At 39.7% G+C, this 16150-nt stretch overlaps 1 protein-coding gene across 2 annotated transcripts in view; it reads left to right on the forward strand.

Moving 5' to 3' along the window:
• Positions 1–8173, forward strand: part of mrpl23 (mitochondrial ribosomal protein L23) — a 62302-nt gene extending 54129 nt beyond the window's left edge. For both annotated transcript variants that reach the window (XM_067436841.1, XM_067436840.1), the window contains exon 5: positions 7465–8173. In XM_067436841.1, coding sequence (XP_067292942.1) covers positions 7465–7629 — 165 coding nt within the window. In that variant the 3' untranslated portion in view covers positions 7630–8173. The remainder of the gene's footprint in view (positions 1–7464) is intronic.
• Positions 8174–16150: the final 7977 nt, after the last annotated feature.

Below are 16150 nucleotides of genomic sequence, written 5' to 3' on the forward strand. Positions count from 1 at the left end.
TAACCAGTAGTAACCATTTCATTTATGGCTATGACTGTGTAACTTTACTAAAAATCAAGGCATTGCAATTGCATAAATTAATATTAAAGTTTCAATAATAAATCAATTACAAATTATTTTTTATTATTTATTCAAATTATTTAGCACATTGCAACAATGCACAGTATAAAGTAAAATTCGAACTAAAATGTTTAACTTGACCTCACTCATATGTACATTAAATAATAATACAAGGTACAGAAATTTAATAAAGTAATCAAATGTAAAATAACAGCATATTTCACTGTTTTTAAAGATTAATCCTTATTAAACTTACAAAAGTTATTCAATCAAGAGCAGTGGGTGATGTCCTTATCTTTTGTTTGACATTAAACAGATACCAGTAAAGGCTACTGCCCCTTTAAGACCTAATGCAGGGATATGCTCTTCTTTCTTGACTGTAAATAGTTCACTTAAGGCATATTCAGACTATAGCCCCGTTTCCACCAAAATTACCCGGAACAATTTGTACCAGGAACTTTTTTACAGGAACTTTTCTCCCCTCCAGACCTGCAGCTGTCTGCGTTTCGACCACGATAAAGTTCCGAGAAGATTAGGCAAATTAGTCCGGTGATGTAGGACTGCACGCGGCTGTTCCTCCAAGCCAGTGACGGACAAGGGCAACTCTTAACGGCCACCAGGACTAATACAGTATTATATTATAAGCTATTTATTTGTTTAAATAATCATCTGAGAAAAAAAAAAATTCTTCTGTCAGGCGCAGTTAAAGTAAAAACTGCCTGGGGCAATATACGCTGTGTCATTACTCCAACATTATCTTCATAACTTACGAAATAAAAAGTTAACCCCTCAGAAAAATTAACTTTCCTCTCTTGTCAACATAAGCGCGGCGTGTAAGACTGATTATTACTGAATGTAGACCAAACCTCGCAAAAGACTTTTAAAAATGCCGAGTTGAAATAAAATGCTGCGTCAGCTCAACCAATCAGCATGTTCAGCGCCCAAGTTCCGCCCTCAAAGTTCCTGAACTTTGAAAAAGTACTACCTCGCGAGCAGGGCCGTTTGGAGGGGGAAATATTTACCCGGAACTTCATTTAGACCCTGGTTCCTGCGGTCTAAACACACCGAGTACCACCCAAAGTTCCTGGTTCCTGGGTAAAGTTCCTGTGGTGGAAACGGGGCTTTTGTCTACTTGGATACTCATCAAGATGGACATGTTGACATTAGAGTTCGACCGATAGTGGATTTTACCAGTACCGATAGCTAGGTGGGACCTCGCTTGCCGATAACCGATTAATCGACCGATAGTTTTTAAAAAGATACTAGATTAAAATATAATAATAATACATAAAATAACAGGTAAAAAAGCAGTGCTGAACTTTATTACAAGAAATTTAAAACTGAACTGAACCATGAAAATGTGTTAAATTTCATATGTAAATATGAAAATATTAAAATGAGTTCTAACAGAAAAAAAATTCTACAGAAAATAACTAAAACATTTAAATATTACAAATGAATGTTTCTTTAGCTATAACCTAGAAACATGTATGTAAATGTCAGGTAACAGACTGCAAATCCCCTTTGTTAACAATGATGTATTTATTTAGCTAGCTTACATGAACTAAATGCATTATGTAATGTACATTTTACAGCATGTATTAATATTCGAGCAATACAATTCTACCTTAATCATTCATGTTAGTTCATAGTGCATAAAAAAGGTTAACAGATAAAACTAACAATGAATAATACTTCTACAGCATTTATTAACCTTACTTAATGTTACAAATTGAATATTATTGTATTATATTAAGTGTTATCATTTCATATAAATCCAAACAGTTCGCTTTTTTAGAACACAACGGTTTTCTTATCAAAATAACAACATATGTATTGACGTCTAATGCGTTTATATTTCTGTTGGATACATGATACAGTTTCTCACACCAAAAAAAGTTTCTCAGTTACATAGTTTTAAATGCTTGAGGTAACCATTGCTGCTAATATTAGCATCCTGTCAGCCTCGACGACAAAGTACATATACTGCTGTTCTTCCCCTGCTAAAGCATCTAGTCAACAAATCAATTACTTTATAATGATTTGGCAACATGTACTGAAGTGTTCTGGATTCATACTGTTTCCCTTTCGGTGTTTTAAACGCACGTCAGATGTTCCAGTGCGCTCTGTGCAGCGTGTGCTGTGAAGCGTGCAGCCTCACGTGTCCTCACGTGTTAATGTAAACAGTGATAGTTTTTTATTTGGCCTCTAGAGGCCTCCCTCGCACTATATAATACCAGCAGACCCTTCTCAAAGCTCTTGTAGGCTACTGTGTAATGACAGCAGCCTTCTCAGCCGCTCCCGCAACGGACGCAAACCGGAAAAAATATCGGGATTGATTTTTGCCAATAAACAATTGTTCCACCAATCAGCTATCAGTGCCGATTAAACACCAAATCCGATGAATCAGTCAACCTCTAGTTGACATACTTCTTGTGTGAGTTTGTCCGTTTAAGCGCAAGACTTAAAAGAGAACTCAATATTTGCGCGCTGTGAGACGTGTGCGTGCTCTCTGATGATGCACAGAGATAAACCTTCTCAGCGTGCGCGATTCTTCATACGCGTCTTCTGGCTCTACACGCGTGTGATGACGGTGAAAATAACTGCCGATATTTGGACATATGTTGTAGTGTATCATTGAGGAGCCAGCACATAGACAGAAACATAAAAAAAGCATTTCGGCAATATTGTTTCGGTGATAAAAGTCTTTTTGCATCGCTAATGTTTAGCTTCTTCCATTTTCTAATGATTGCTCCAACAGTGGACCTTTTTTCACCAAGCTGCTTGGCAAGTTCCCCATAGTCCTTTCCAGCATTGTGGAGGTGTACAATTTTGTCTCTAGTGTCTTTGGACAGCTCTTTGGTCTTGGCCATGTTAGTAGTTGTATTCTTACTGATTGTATGGGGTGGACAGCTGTCTTTATGCAGCTAACGACCTCAAACAGGTGCATCTAATTCAGGATAATAAATGGAGTGGAGGTGGACATTTTAACGGCAGACTAACAGGTCTTTAAGTGTCAGAATTCTAGCTAATAGACAGGTGCTCAAATACTTATGTGTAGCTGTATCATATAAATAAATAGTTAAAAAATCATATATTGTGATTTCTGGAGGTTTGCAGTGGACATGCACCTATGACAATTTCAGACCCCTCCATGACTTCCAAGTGGGAAAACTTGCTAAATAGCAGGGGATTCAAATACTTATGTTCCTCACTGTATAAATACATGCATGAATATATTTAAGAAATTATTTTTAAATTTAAATACACTCACTTAAAGGTTTATTAGGAATGCCATACTAATACAGTTTGACCCCCTTTCGCCTTCAGAACTGCCTTAATTCTGTGTGGCATTGATTCAACAAGGTGCTGTTCAACAAATCTCCGTCAACTGCAAGACGCTATCCTATCAATATGGATAGTGTCTTGCAGTTGATGGAGATTTGTGGGATGCACATCCAGGGTACGAAGCTCCCGTTCCACCACATCCCAAAGATGCTCTATTGGGTTGAGATCTGGTGACTGTGGGGGCCATGATAGTAAAGTGAACTTATTGTCATGTTGAAGAAACCAATTTGAAATTAGTTGAGCTTTGTCACATGGTGCATTATCCTGCTGGAAGTAGCCATCAGAGGATGGGTACATGGTGGTTATAAAGGGATGGACATGGTCAGAAACTCAGGTAGGCTGTGGCATTTAAACGATGCCCAATTGGCACTAAGGGGCCTAAAGTGTGACAATAAAACATCCCCCACACCATTACACCACCACTATCCACCTGTACAGTGGTAACAAGGCATGATGGATCCATGCTCTCATTCTGTTAACGCCAAATTCTGGCGCCAGTCTTTAACTGTTCAATCTTGGTAAGCTCGTAAAAATTTTAGCCTCTTTTTCCTATTTGTAGTGGAGATGAGTGGTACCCAGTGGGGTCTTCTGCTGTTGTAGCCCATTTGCCTCGAGGTTGTGTGTGTTGTGGCTTCACAAATGCATTGCTGCATAGCTTGGTTGTAATGAGTGGTTATTTCAGTCAAAGTTACTCTTTTATCAGCTTGAATCAGTCGTAGCCAGCAGCCATATCACCCTGTAGCCCAAGACTGGTTTCCCACTGAAGCTAATCAGAGCTGAACCTTGTCAGTACCTGGATGGGAGACCTCCTGAGAAAACTAGGTTGTTGGTAGGTGTATTAGTGAGGCTAGTAGGGGATGCTCACCCTGTGGTCTGTATGGGTCCTAACACCCCAGTGATGGGGGTCAAAGAGCACCATCCTTCAGATGAGATGTTACACTGAGGTCATGACTCTCTGTGGTCATTTAAAAATCCCAGGATATCCTTCGATAAAGAGTAGGGGTGTAACCCCGGCATCCTTGCCAAATTTGCCCATTGGCCCCTATCCATCATGGCCTCCTAATCATCCCCCTTTCCTGATTGGCTTCATTACTTTGTCTCCTCTCCACCATAAGCTGGTGTGTGGTGGGCGTTCTGGCGCAATGTGGCTGCCGTCCCATCGTGCAGGTGGATGCTGGACAATTTTGGTGGATGATGAGATTCCCCCCTTCTATATGTAAAAGCGCTTTGAGTGCCTAGAAAAGCGCTATATAAATGTAATAAATTATTATTATTCTATCAGCTTGAATCAGTCAGCCCATTCTCCTCTGACCTCTAGCATCATCAAGGCATTTTCGCCCACAGGACTGCCGCATACTGGATGTTTTTCCCTTTTCACACCATTCTTTATAAACCCTAGAAATGTTTGTGAGTGAAAATCCCAGTAACTGAGCAGATTGTGAAATAATCAGACCGGCCCGTCTGGCAACAACAACCATGCCACGCTCAAAATTGCTTAAACTCAAGACCTGATTTTTTTTACAGTGTATATTTATTTATATTTTTATTAGGGCTCTCAATGTTAGCGCATGCAATTAATTTAAAGTCGTTAATGCGTTAAAATGATTTAACACAATTAACACAAATTAATTAGAGAAGTACGTGAAGCTGCGACATTAACATAATTTGCATCACGCAGTCGATCATAGAAGTCAGGAGTTTATCACAATCACACTGAGCATCTGCACCTGTAACACTGGTAGGAAGAAATGTCCATTCTAATCATTTAACCTGATTCTGCGTTTGTGAGATGAAGCCATTAAACTCTGGGAAAGTGTTCAGTGATCCAGTAATCTAATTCATCCAAACAGTCCAAAACAGTGCTAATGTAAAGAACGCCAGGCTGATTAGGCAACATCAGAGAGAATATATATACTCACTAGCGCGTTTTTAGTGAATTGTTCATTCCAATGTGTGCTTTGCTTTAAAGCAGAAGCTCTTTAGCATTCTGCGATTGTTTCTGAACAGCGCAATTTTGGTGTCGTACAGTAAGCGCATGAAAGTCTTGATATATTGATGCACAGAGAACGTGTGCACACTCTCGATCACTGATCTCGCGCAGCATTCATGTACATTTCAGTACATTCGCGTTGTTTCCACACACACTCAGGAAGGATAATGTTTGATTTGTGAAGTTACTGAAGCACACTAGGTGGCAGGGCTGGCAGAACGGCCCCCTGATGGCACCAAAGGGGGAAGGGCACCATGTAATTAGGTGAACACCGGCCCACTCCGAAGGGGACTTCCATCAGAAGTTTTTTAATGCAGTCAAATATCAACCAGAGAAGTAAAAACAGTCTAGATGAAAGGCTGCATATAGTGTATTAATTCAGATAAACTTCAGAAAAGTATTTATCATTTAATTTCTCAGAATTAAATGCAGCCAAATATCAACCAGACAAGTAAAAATAGTCTGGAGGAGAGGCTGATTATAGTGTTAATAGGCATTAACTGAATATTATAACTTTTCTCAATTTTACAAAGGGAACCATAGATTCTGCAAACACACATAATTAGTTTGCACACAATCATGAGAGAGAGCGAGAGAGGATTATTGTGGACCTATTATCTACACATTGCCTCAGCAAACACGAGATCTGAGCCACGTTATTTCTTAAAAAATAAGAATACCATGTGTAAGAATTCAAATAAAAACAAGGACAAATAAAAATAGTTGTAAAGAGAAATAAAATTTAAAACAACACAGAGGCGAGTAAAATTTAAGCGTTTATTAGCCATTGGCAAATGATAGATATTATTTAGTCGGCCAGAGTTAGAATTTACTCGCATTTTAGAGGGTTGAACTTTACTCTTGGATTGTCATGCGAACGGGTCCCCCTGCCAGTCTTCAGTCACAGTGTCTTTTTTTTCTTCTTGGAGAGTTTACTACAGGTGAAGGAACAGACATTTTTGGCATCCATTTTAGTACTCTGTTACTAAGGTCCTGTTTTTAATAGGTTTGGTTCTTGTACTTTCACTTGGCTGGACTCTGTGTTTATAGTGTGGGGTTTTGCATTTCTAGATGGTAGGGATGGAGCGCCACTGCAGAGTTTTGGAACCCAATCTGTTGTTGTTTTTTCTCTGTTGTTTTTTTTTTTTTCCTTCCACTATTCTTTGGCCTTTTTGCACATTTTAAAGAACAGGCCAAAATAAGAGATCATCCGAATAGAAGCATTTATTTCGGAAAGGCACTGCTTTTCACTAGCTTTTTTCAGTGTGATCCCTGTTTACTCCTACTGTTGCCACACCTTGCTTTATCTTTGGAACAACATTAATGATCTCTGGTATGGAGGCGGAATAGAGGCAACAGCATAATGTCTCTCTCCTGATATATATGATGCCTGTTCCCCCTTCCTGTCTCTTCAATAAAATTTATATTCGTTCTATAAGGACCAGGCCCCTGAGATAGGGTGATGGTGATTATTTCATGGGAAGTGTGGGAGAGCTAAGCTCCAGAAAAGGTCACGGTGTTCTGTCCAGTGAAGAGAAATTGATGAACAATTTATTTTCCTTGTACAACTTAATCAAGGAATAGTCAAGCACCACACCCTCTACCCACTTAAATTTTCACCCAAAAATGAAAATTCTGTCATCAGTTACTCACCCTCAAGTTGTTCCAAACTTGAATTAATTACTTTCTCCTGCTAAACACAGAAGAATATATTTTGAAGAATATGGAGAACTTAACAGTTGATGGACCCCATTGAATTCCATAGTAGTCCATCAATTGTTCGGTTACCGACATTCTTCAAAATGTTGTGTTAAGCAGAAGAAAGAAATTCATACAGGTTCGGAAACAACTTGAGGGTGAGTAAATGATGACAGTATTAAAAAAATTTGGGGGGTGAACTACTTTTTTAATTTCCTTCCTTTCCCCCAACACCTCAGAACTGAAGTAGCCAATGAAAAATCAGTGACATTAAAACCTGTTGCGAATCCATGTTTATGACAAACAGACAGACCGAAAGTCTTCGTAATCTTCCTTTAAACATTTAACAATTCCTGTGTTTCTTGTAGGCTCAGCAGCAAACCTTTCAGTTCCCTGATATCTTTCCTGAGAAGGATAAGAAGCTGGAGGAGGGCTCTGTTGAGGAGATGCAGGAGAAGTTCATAGAGGACGAGCGTCAGAGGCAGAAACCAGATCCCAGAAGAGGAGGAGTTACTGAATGGTTTGGCCTCTAGACAGACAAGTGTTGAATGAAGAATGACTTCAGAGAGGCAACAGCTGAATGAAGAATGTGGTGTAATGTAGATTATGTATTTGTGCAGGAAGAGCCATTTACAGTGATCTGACTAATGTCCATAGAGGGACATTTGCAGGGATCTGATCTGACTCGATGGAAAGACAGACTGCCTGAGAGAAGGCTTGGAAACCCATTACTCCAATAGAATCATGTGCTCTGTCAGAAAATACTAAAGTCTGAAAAGCATATGATCATTCTTGAGCATCTGCCTTGTCATGAAAGTCAGGTTATGTTCTCTTCCCACAGGTCTCAGAAACTTGCTTGAACAAAGGTCCTTGCAAAGTTATTGGGCATACACGGTTCCTATTGTTTAAAGTGTGTCCAATTTATTTATTTTCTCCCCCCTTCCGGATCTTCAAGATCTGGTAAAATTGTCAATCTAATAAAGTGACTCCAGTTCTTCATGCAACAACAAAACAAATCCTGTTAATGTTTTTTAAAAAACCTGCATACTTCAATTCTAATAAATCAGTAAAACATGATTTGTTGTTGTGTTTTTTTCTCTAGAGTTAGCTATTCCCCACAGATGTGTTGGATAACGGCTTGCCAGCTTTCATACCAGAGAGGCTTACCTCACCCAGCCAACCTGGTGTTCGCCAGGGAGAATGTCAATATTGATAACATTTGCCCACTGTTTTGTGCATGTACTCAAGTACCCCTGCATTGAAATGAACCATTTTGGATTAAGGGGGGAAAAAAGCCTTGTAAGGGAGCAGCTAGACAACAAAGAAAGAACCCTGGATTTTTGTCCAGTATCCTCATTGCTTGAATGAACGAGGAGAGTCCACGTTATATTCGGGAAGTCTTGCAATGGTTGCCAAGGTTGGCCCCCTTCGTCCCAGCATCCCTCCCCTCAACAACCCAATCAACTCCCCTTCTCTTGCCCAAACCTTATAAAAACCTTGAAACACAATGCATTTAACTGAACTTTACACACACAGCTGGCACACATTTCCTGATTTGTTAACATAATGTTCCTAACACACTGATTTTGGCCATAATGTGCTGGATTTGGGAAGCCTTGGATCCTTGATCTCAGACCAGCAGTAATAGGAATAATATGGTTGCTTTCCAGGATTAATGCTTTGTTTTTTTAAAACGGTGCTCCCCTACTGGTGATAAAAACAAAATGTGACATTAGAATTTAGAGGGTTTGGAAATGAATGCCAAACTGAGGGATCATGGGAGATGCATCATTATCGAAACCTATGCACACATGCTCTCTTTTCCATTCTAATCTCCTTTGTAACCATCTCCGTTCCTTAACGTCTTGTGAAATTGACAGTGTGAGCCGTGTTCGCTGTCTGTCCATGAAAAGCTAATGGAAGAGGGCTGAATATTTAACACAGACTCTCTTTGCCTTTCCTTTTTATTCAGGCTCTTGTAAGAAAAGTGGGCATGACCCTATTTTTTTATGCCAAGTTTGGAACCGACATGACATCATTGGCTTAAGATAGAAGATGACGCATGCAAAACTCTGTGCACTCCCATTCCTGACTTTAACATGAGATTGACGGTTTGTAATGCCTCCTTAAAATTGCGCAAACGGGACGATTTTGGCTTCATGTGAGTGCATACCTACAAAGTGTCTTCTGGTAGGGAGTATCTTTAAGCGTTCTCCAAATACGCACTACTCGGGTGACCTATTACGAACTCTGTAGCTTGTTTCTTTCAGAGAAGTAGAATTTATAAGATCTATCAAAAAAGATAAACTAACCTTTTCAACGATATGAATATATCACGTTTATTGTCCATTTAATAAATGTAGGCTTTTGCAATCACCCTGTGTGGTCTGCTATTTCATACTGTAATAGGGGCTCCGTCCCCTGAAAATAAAATATGTTGTCATTCTTGACTCATGGATGTGGCTGTTTTTCAGTGATACTTAAACCTTGGAGAGACACATCTGGGTCTTTAAAATAAACATCTCCCCACAGCTTCAAACCCAGCAGAATTTCTTGCTGACAACACTCATTTTAGCGTTGATCGCGAAGCTAATGGGAGAGTTTTTGATTTTTTGACAAGAACTCAAGCAAATATATTGATTCTCCTTTTGCTCCAGGGCATGGTGCCACCTTGACTGATCTCCAGCAAACGATGGGCAGATAAATACCCCTCCTAAAAATAGCGGCGAAACAAATCTTGTGGGGGGAAAAAAGCCTTGCACACACTACACATTTTAGTGTCTCTGAAAGATGTTCTCCAAGACAGCCAGAGCAGGCCCGAGTGAGCGGGAGTATTGGACAAGAGCCATAGACATTCCTGACACCCCCAGGTTGCTGTTGGTTCATTTGAGCTCAGCCAATGCACTCTGTCACCCCACATTTTCTGCCGTGGCCTAGCGCACAAACAGCAGTGTTTTTAGCCCAGCTGGAAGCTCTGCTGAAGTGCCCATATGCACAGCTGTATTTAAAGATGTGCAGAGGGGCGGTCTTAGATTGTGTCCACCATCCTATATTATTGAAATACCACAATATACAAATAGCAATAGTAAAGGAAGACCCCCCCCCCCCCTCCCTCCCAGGAAGACTATCTAATGTAAACAGCTGAATTGTCAGATGGATAGCAGTAGCAGTTAGCAATAGCGGTGCTGTACCATAACAGTTTGCCCAGATGGGAGCAGTGTTTTTTGAGAATCAAAAAAAGAAACCTAACACAACTGTAAACCAAAGGTCCTTAAGATTTGTGACACAAAGCAGCTGTTTGCACGCTTTCAGAACCTGTTCTTCATTTAGTCAAACCTAAATTTGATGCTGTTTTATTTTTTTATTTTTTTACTAAGGACAGGAGACGATCAAGTTTTCTGGAAATGGCCGAAACTAGAACACACTGAAGCCAGATGCTACGTCGTTCCACATTTATGACAATCATGTCTAGTGATGTCAGATCTTCTCAATGAACTGGGTGATCCAAGTTCACAAAACCAGTCGGAATGATTCATTCATTCACATCAACTCTCACCCGATTCAAATCTCAATTGAATTATTAGTGAATAACGACTTTTGAGCTGTTCCTTACACAAAGCTGTCGTATGACTTCAGAAAACTTGAAATATAAAGTCATAATATGATACTTTTATACAGCTTTTATGCCCTTTTTTGAAGCTTGAAAGTGTCAGTCTCCATTCATTATAATAGCATGAAAAAGAATGACCAGGATTTTATTCAAAATGTCTCTTTTTATGTGTTCCATTATAGGTTTGAAATGACAATAGAGTAAATGATGACAAACTCTTGTTCAGTTTGGTTCTGTAAGTACTATTTAAAGGATTAGTTCATTCAATAATTACAATTCTGTCATGTCACCCAAGATGTTCATGTCTTTTGAATAGAAAGTTTTAGAGGAAAACGTTCCAGGATGTTTCTCCATATAGTGGACTTTATTAGAGACCAACAGGTTGAAAGCCCAAATTGCAGTTTCAGTGCAGCTTCAAAGAGCTCTACACGATTCCAGACGAGGAATAAGCATCTTGTATAAATAAAAAAAAAAAAAAAGTATTTATTTTTTAACCAAAAATGCTCATCTTCCACTAGTTCTGCAATGCGCGTCCACGACTTGTCACGAAAGGTTATGTTTGAAATAGGTGGAAGTACCGACCCAGTGTTTACAAGGCGAACGTGCAAAAATGCCTTTAAAAAAAAAAAGGTTAAAACAACGTCAGACAATTTTGAAATTGGAAGAGAACATTTTTATTTTGCCCAACCCTACCTTTTTGAACGGTCACATGAATGAAAATGACTTTGAAGCTGAATTGAAACTGCAATTTTGGAACCCATTAGTCCCAGTTGAAGTCCACTATATGGAGACATCCTGGAATGTTTTACTCAAAACTCTCAAATGGACATGAACATCTTGGATGAGATGGGGGGGGGGTGGGGGTGAATAAATTATCAGGGAATTTTAATTCTGGAGTGAACTAATCCTTTAAATTGAATGAAAATTTGATTGTGCATGGTGGCTGTCCAGCATATTATTCAATACTCTTGAATAAGCAATAGTGATAACTGAATTAAACAGCAGTGTGTACGTGGCCAGTTGATTCAACACATCCTGCATTGATTTATTTCTTGGAAAAAAGCCTTCCGACCAGAGCTAGTAGATCCCAAACATCAACTAATCTGTCAAATCTCTGAACTTTTGTATATTTGTTGCACATTTCAAAGCGGAAAAATATCAAATCAAACGATCAGGTCTGGACGAATGGATGTCATGTCAAATGGGGACACTATTTTATTTTATTTTATTTTAACCAGTAATGTGTTTGCAAGTTCCTGCATAGTGGTGTGCCGTAGAGGGGCAAATAATTTCCCTCCGCACCCCATTAACTGCTTATCTGCAATCAACAATGCCTTATACCTACCGGGTGGTCTTTGTCTAAAGCAGCTGTTCAAGAAATGCATTTGCATTTTAAACAAGCTAATAATCAGAACTCAGAGAACAGGAGGTGGGGACTGTTTTGATGCGACAGAAATGGGTTTTAGGCTAGAGTTTTAGTCTTGACAGTGTGTGGCCACCCAACCTGCTCCTTTGATATGCATAATCAATAGAATTATACCAATGAGGGATTGGCAAAAGTCCTACCGTTGGTCCTCTTAATCCAAGGTTATGCCAAATGTAAGCTAGTTAAACTCAACATTTCACCTAAACAGCAGGATAATGATCTGTAGTAAGATAGTAGCCGTTTAGAGAACCTGAAAAGTGAATAGAAATACAGTACATCACTCCATATATTAGAGTCTGATTAAGTGATATCAGGCGGGAAATACAATAAATGTTTCAGAATTTCTTTTAGAGATTCTTAAACGTCTGAGAATGCTGTGGTTTTTGATTTAATGGATATGTGACGCCCCCCCTGGCCTTACTCAAACAGAATGCTGGGAATAGTTTAAGCAGTACTGCATTGTTATTCACTGAAAGAACACCCTGAATACACACACACACACACACACACACACACAATATCCTCTGATCTCATTCAAGCGGGACCAATAGGTGATTGGAATGCAAACCCCCTCAAGAGAATTGCATGTGTTTTTGTAGGGACGGTGTATGAATTGTACATTTTTGGAAACCTCAGCCAACCTTTTGCTCGGAGGGAAACCTTGTGATATGTCCTGGTTTTCATTTGCGTCCACTTCCAAAGATCGGTGCCTACCCTGGACTGATCCAAATGTGTGATCTCTACCCACAGTGATTTTTAAGGACATTTTTGTTTCTCAGGGAGGCATGCGAGGTGATGGCAAGGCCTTTCCCCAGCCAGTGGGAAGCGGGGGGAAGGAGTGCCAAAACAAACTTCTTTGATTGCTTAGGGTCTGACCTTTCAACCCATTTTTTAAATGTCAAGCAGGGGTGGGGGGTTCATGTGGTCCTCTAAGGCAAAAGCTCAAGGACTTGGCACCAAGCCTCACACAGATCCTGGATAATTAAACACAATAAGATACAGATCATTACTGACTCCAGAACTCCTGGTTTGTGGGCAACGGAGTCTTGAAAAAAAGCCCTCCTGATTCAAATTGGTGCTTACAATCAAGAGCTGCCCTTCCTCAATCTCTAGTCTGAATAAACTTGATCCACAATCGGCTTTTTGTTTAAAACAATTGTGTGTTTGTTGATAAGATGCAGACAAAAGGAGGAGAAGAGGAGTTTTGCGTGTGTTGGATGAAGCGAGTATAAGAATGAGAGATGGGATGGCAAGAAAAAATGACTTCGTTAGGGAGGGAGTGGGGGAAAGAGAAAGGGATTCTGTCCTCAGACCACTGGCGGTGTGGTATGGTTTGGGTTATTTTGCGGCTGAAGCCTTGAAAGAGGGAGGCGTAGCGGCTCGCACATACCCGCGGCACTCAAATGGATCTTCCATTGGGAGGTTTTAGGCTTCAAAATGGTTTCCTGTGACGTCGATTGTATGTTTGATTTGCGCTTTGCAGGGTTAGTTATTCCCTGGGGGGTAGAATCTAGCACGCTTTCATTTCCGCTCACCCAACAGCCAGCACAAAGTTGGCAGTGAGAAGCCTAGGGATTGTAAAGACAGATTTTCCCTTACAGTTAGAAGCACATTTTTATGTTTTTCTGTAGCTGTCGCCATTCCAAGACTTGTGCTTGCAACTTGATGAATTGTTCCTTATAATTGGACTGTTTTTTTGGCGGCTGGGGGGTTTGGTATGGTTAAAAGAAATAAAGAGGAAAAAGAAATTCACAATTCTTGGCCAAGGTGAAACGCCTCAGTACTAATTGCGCACGGTGGATACTGGAAGGGAAATGGTTGCAGGAGAACTGAATCCAGGTTATGTTAGTTCAGCTGGCACTTTGTTGTGTGAAAAGCCATGCAGTCCCTTGTGTAGACGTACGGTGCCCGGGAGTTAGCGTCAATTCTGTTGTCGTTGGAGTGAATGGGCTACTCTTTTGTAGAACGGTCTCGTTTTCTTGGAAACACACGTCTTCTCCACACGCAAAGTGAGATGTCAGACTTGGACGACACACTAAGATGTCATCTTTCTAGTTCGACACCTTCAGACCAGATGCTTTTCTGGAACTATGAGAGGCATAATAAACTCTTAAAAAGGTGAAATAAAGTAACAGCAATGACGAAATTTATGTAGAAGCACATTTTAAAGGAGTAAAGCCCATTTCCTTATCAACAAATGTAACATTATCAATTTCTCTTAGAGATTAATGGGTTTAAATGGAGTGTAAATGGAGAATCTTTCTTAAGCCCATGCTTCTTATACATAAGAAAAAAGAAAAGAACACCCAGTGGTGTAAAGTTATTATTACACGGCTCTGTGGAATACTTGATTCTGATTGGTCAATTGTGCATCGATTCCCTTCAGAAGGCCTTTGTCAACCCCCCGGAGCCGTGTGGAGCACGTTATTGGACGAACAGCTCTATTTCTTATGGACTTTAAAAACAGCTATAACTCCTGCCATTATAAAGCTTGGATTAGCCAGGACTTCTTTAATATAACTCAGATTTTATTAATCTGAAAGAAGTTGGTCATTTACACCTATGATGATTTGAGGGTGAGTTAATCATGGGCCAATTTTCATTTTTGAGTGAACTATCCCTTTCAGCATTTATTTCAACATGTATGGTAAAAACAGATCTTTTCAGCAATAGATAATGGCTTAAAGCACTTTGGAACTGTTTTTCTTTGCGGAAGAGCTAATAAAATATTTAAACTCAAGACAGTATTTTGTGTCTAATTTACTTGAGAGAAGTAGCCGTGTAATAAGCGGGATAATGTACACCCAGCCGGCTGTTATCACAGAATAAACCCCTTCAGGGTGACGCAAAACCTGGTCACTCTGTCTGGGTTTATTCTGCAATAACAACCGGCTGGATGTACATCATCCCTTACATGTACTTACATGTAGTTTTACAGAGTAACAAACTTTTACAATCACTTAAATTTTGTAATAAGTTCATATAATCTTTACTCCAATAACATTTGTGATTAGTAATCCAGTTACTTGTCACCTAACATTTTCTGTAGCAGTTTATTTCTGCTACGAAAGAGTTATACAGGGCATTGAAGGTACTACAAATTGTGTATTTTGCCCTTACTCACTCAAACTTGTCAGCAAGGCTACTTTACATGAATGCACAGCCTGCTTCATTGTTAATACGTAGATATTAATACATAAATTTCAAAGACACAAACTGTACGTTCCCCCCGTTTGGATAGGAGCTGAAGCTTAAAATATGGACATATTAGCAACATTTAAACAGCATTATTAAGTTTTTACACTATACGTTTGAAATATTCACAAATATTACATTTCATAAATATATCTGTATAATTTCCCTTTTACCTTTTAAAGAAAAAAGTAAGATCCCCTAACCCTAACCTAAACATACCCATTTTACGTAATATTAAAGCAGCACTAGGTAACTTTTGCCTTCGGGGTCCCCCTACAGTTGGGAAAAAATATTGTCCTCTACTACTGTCGTAAACCCGCGGACCCCGTATGTCTATTTAATATTCGCGGGTGCGGCGCGGGTTGTAAAAATATATACAGTGGTGCGGGGTGGGCCAAATCATTTCATAAAAGCGGGACCCGTGGGTTGGGAAAAAAGCTAACAGTTACCCTGATCACATGCAGGTGTTCTTCTGGCGGCGCGTGTTAAATGTCTTCATCCCAGGTACAGTCAGTGGCATATGTTTCAGCATGTCATATGAATATAATTTAATGGGTTTTATTTTTTTTCAAACACCAAATGATTGCGATGCTCACGTTTACAAGCCAGCGTCATTATAGTAGTCTATTGGTTACCGTTTTACAGAATCTATATGATACTTCAGTTCAATGTTTGAGTGGTAGGTAATAATAACCATAGCAAGCATGACATGACAGCCAAGTCAGCGGTCGGGCACGCCTCCTTCAGGTCACGCCAACGAGCAAACGCTGGTCCAATGTTGATCCTCGTCCTGCCTTTAATCCCATCACTTTTTCGTTTCCTC

Source organism: Pseudorasbora parva, chromosome 25 (genome assembly GCF_024679245.1).
Source record: "Pseudorasbora parva isolate DD20220531a chromosome 25, ASM2467924v1, whole genome shotgun sequence".
In the NCBI taxonomy this organism is placed as follows: Eukaryota; Metazoa; Chordata; class Actinopteri; order Cypriniformes; family Gobionidae; genus Pseudorasbora; species Pseudorasbora parva.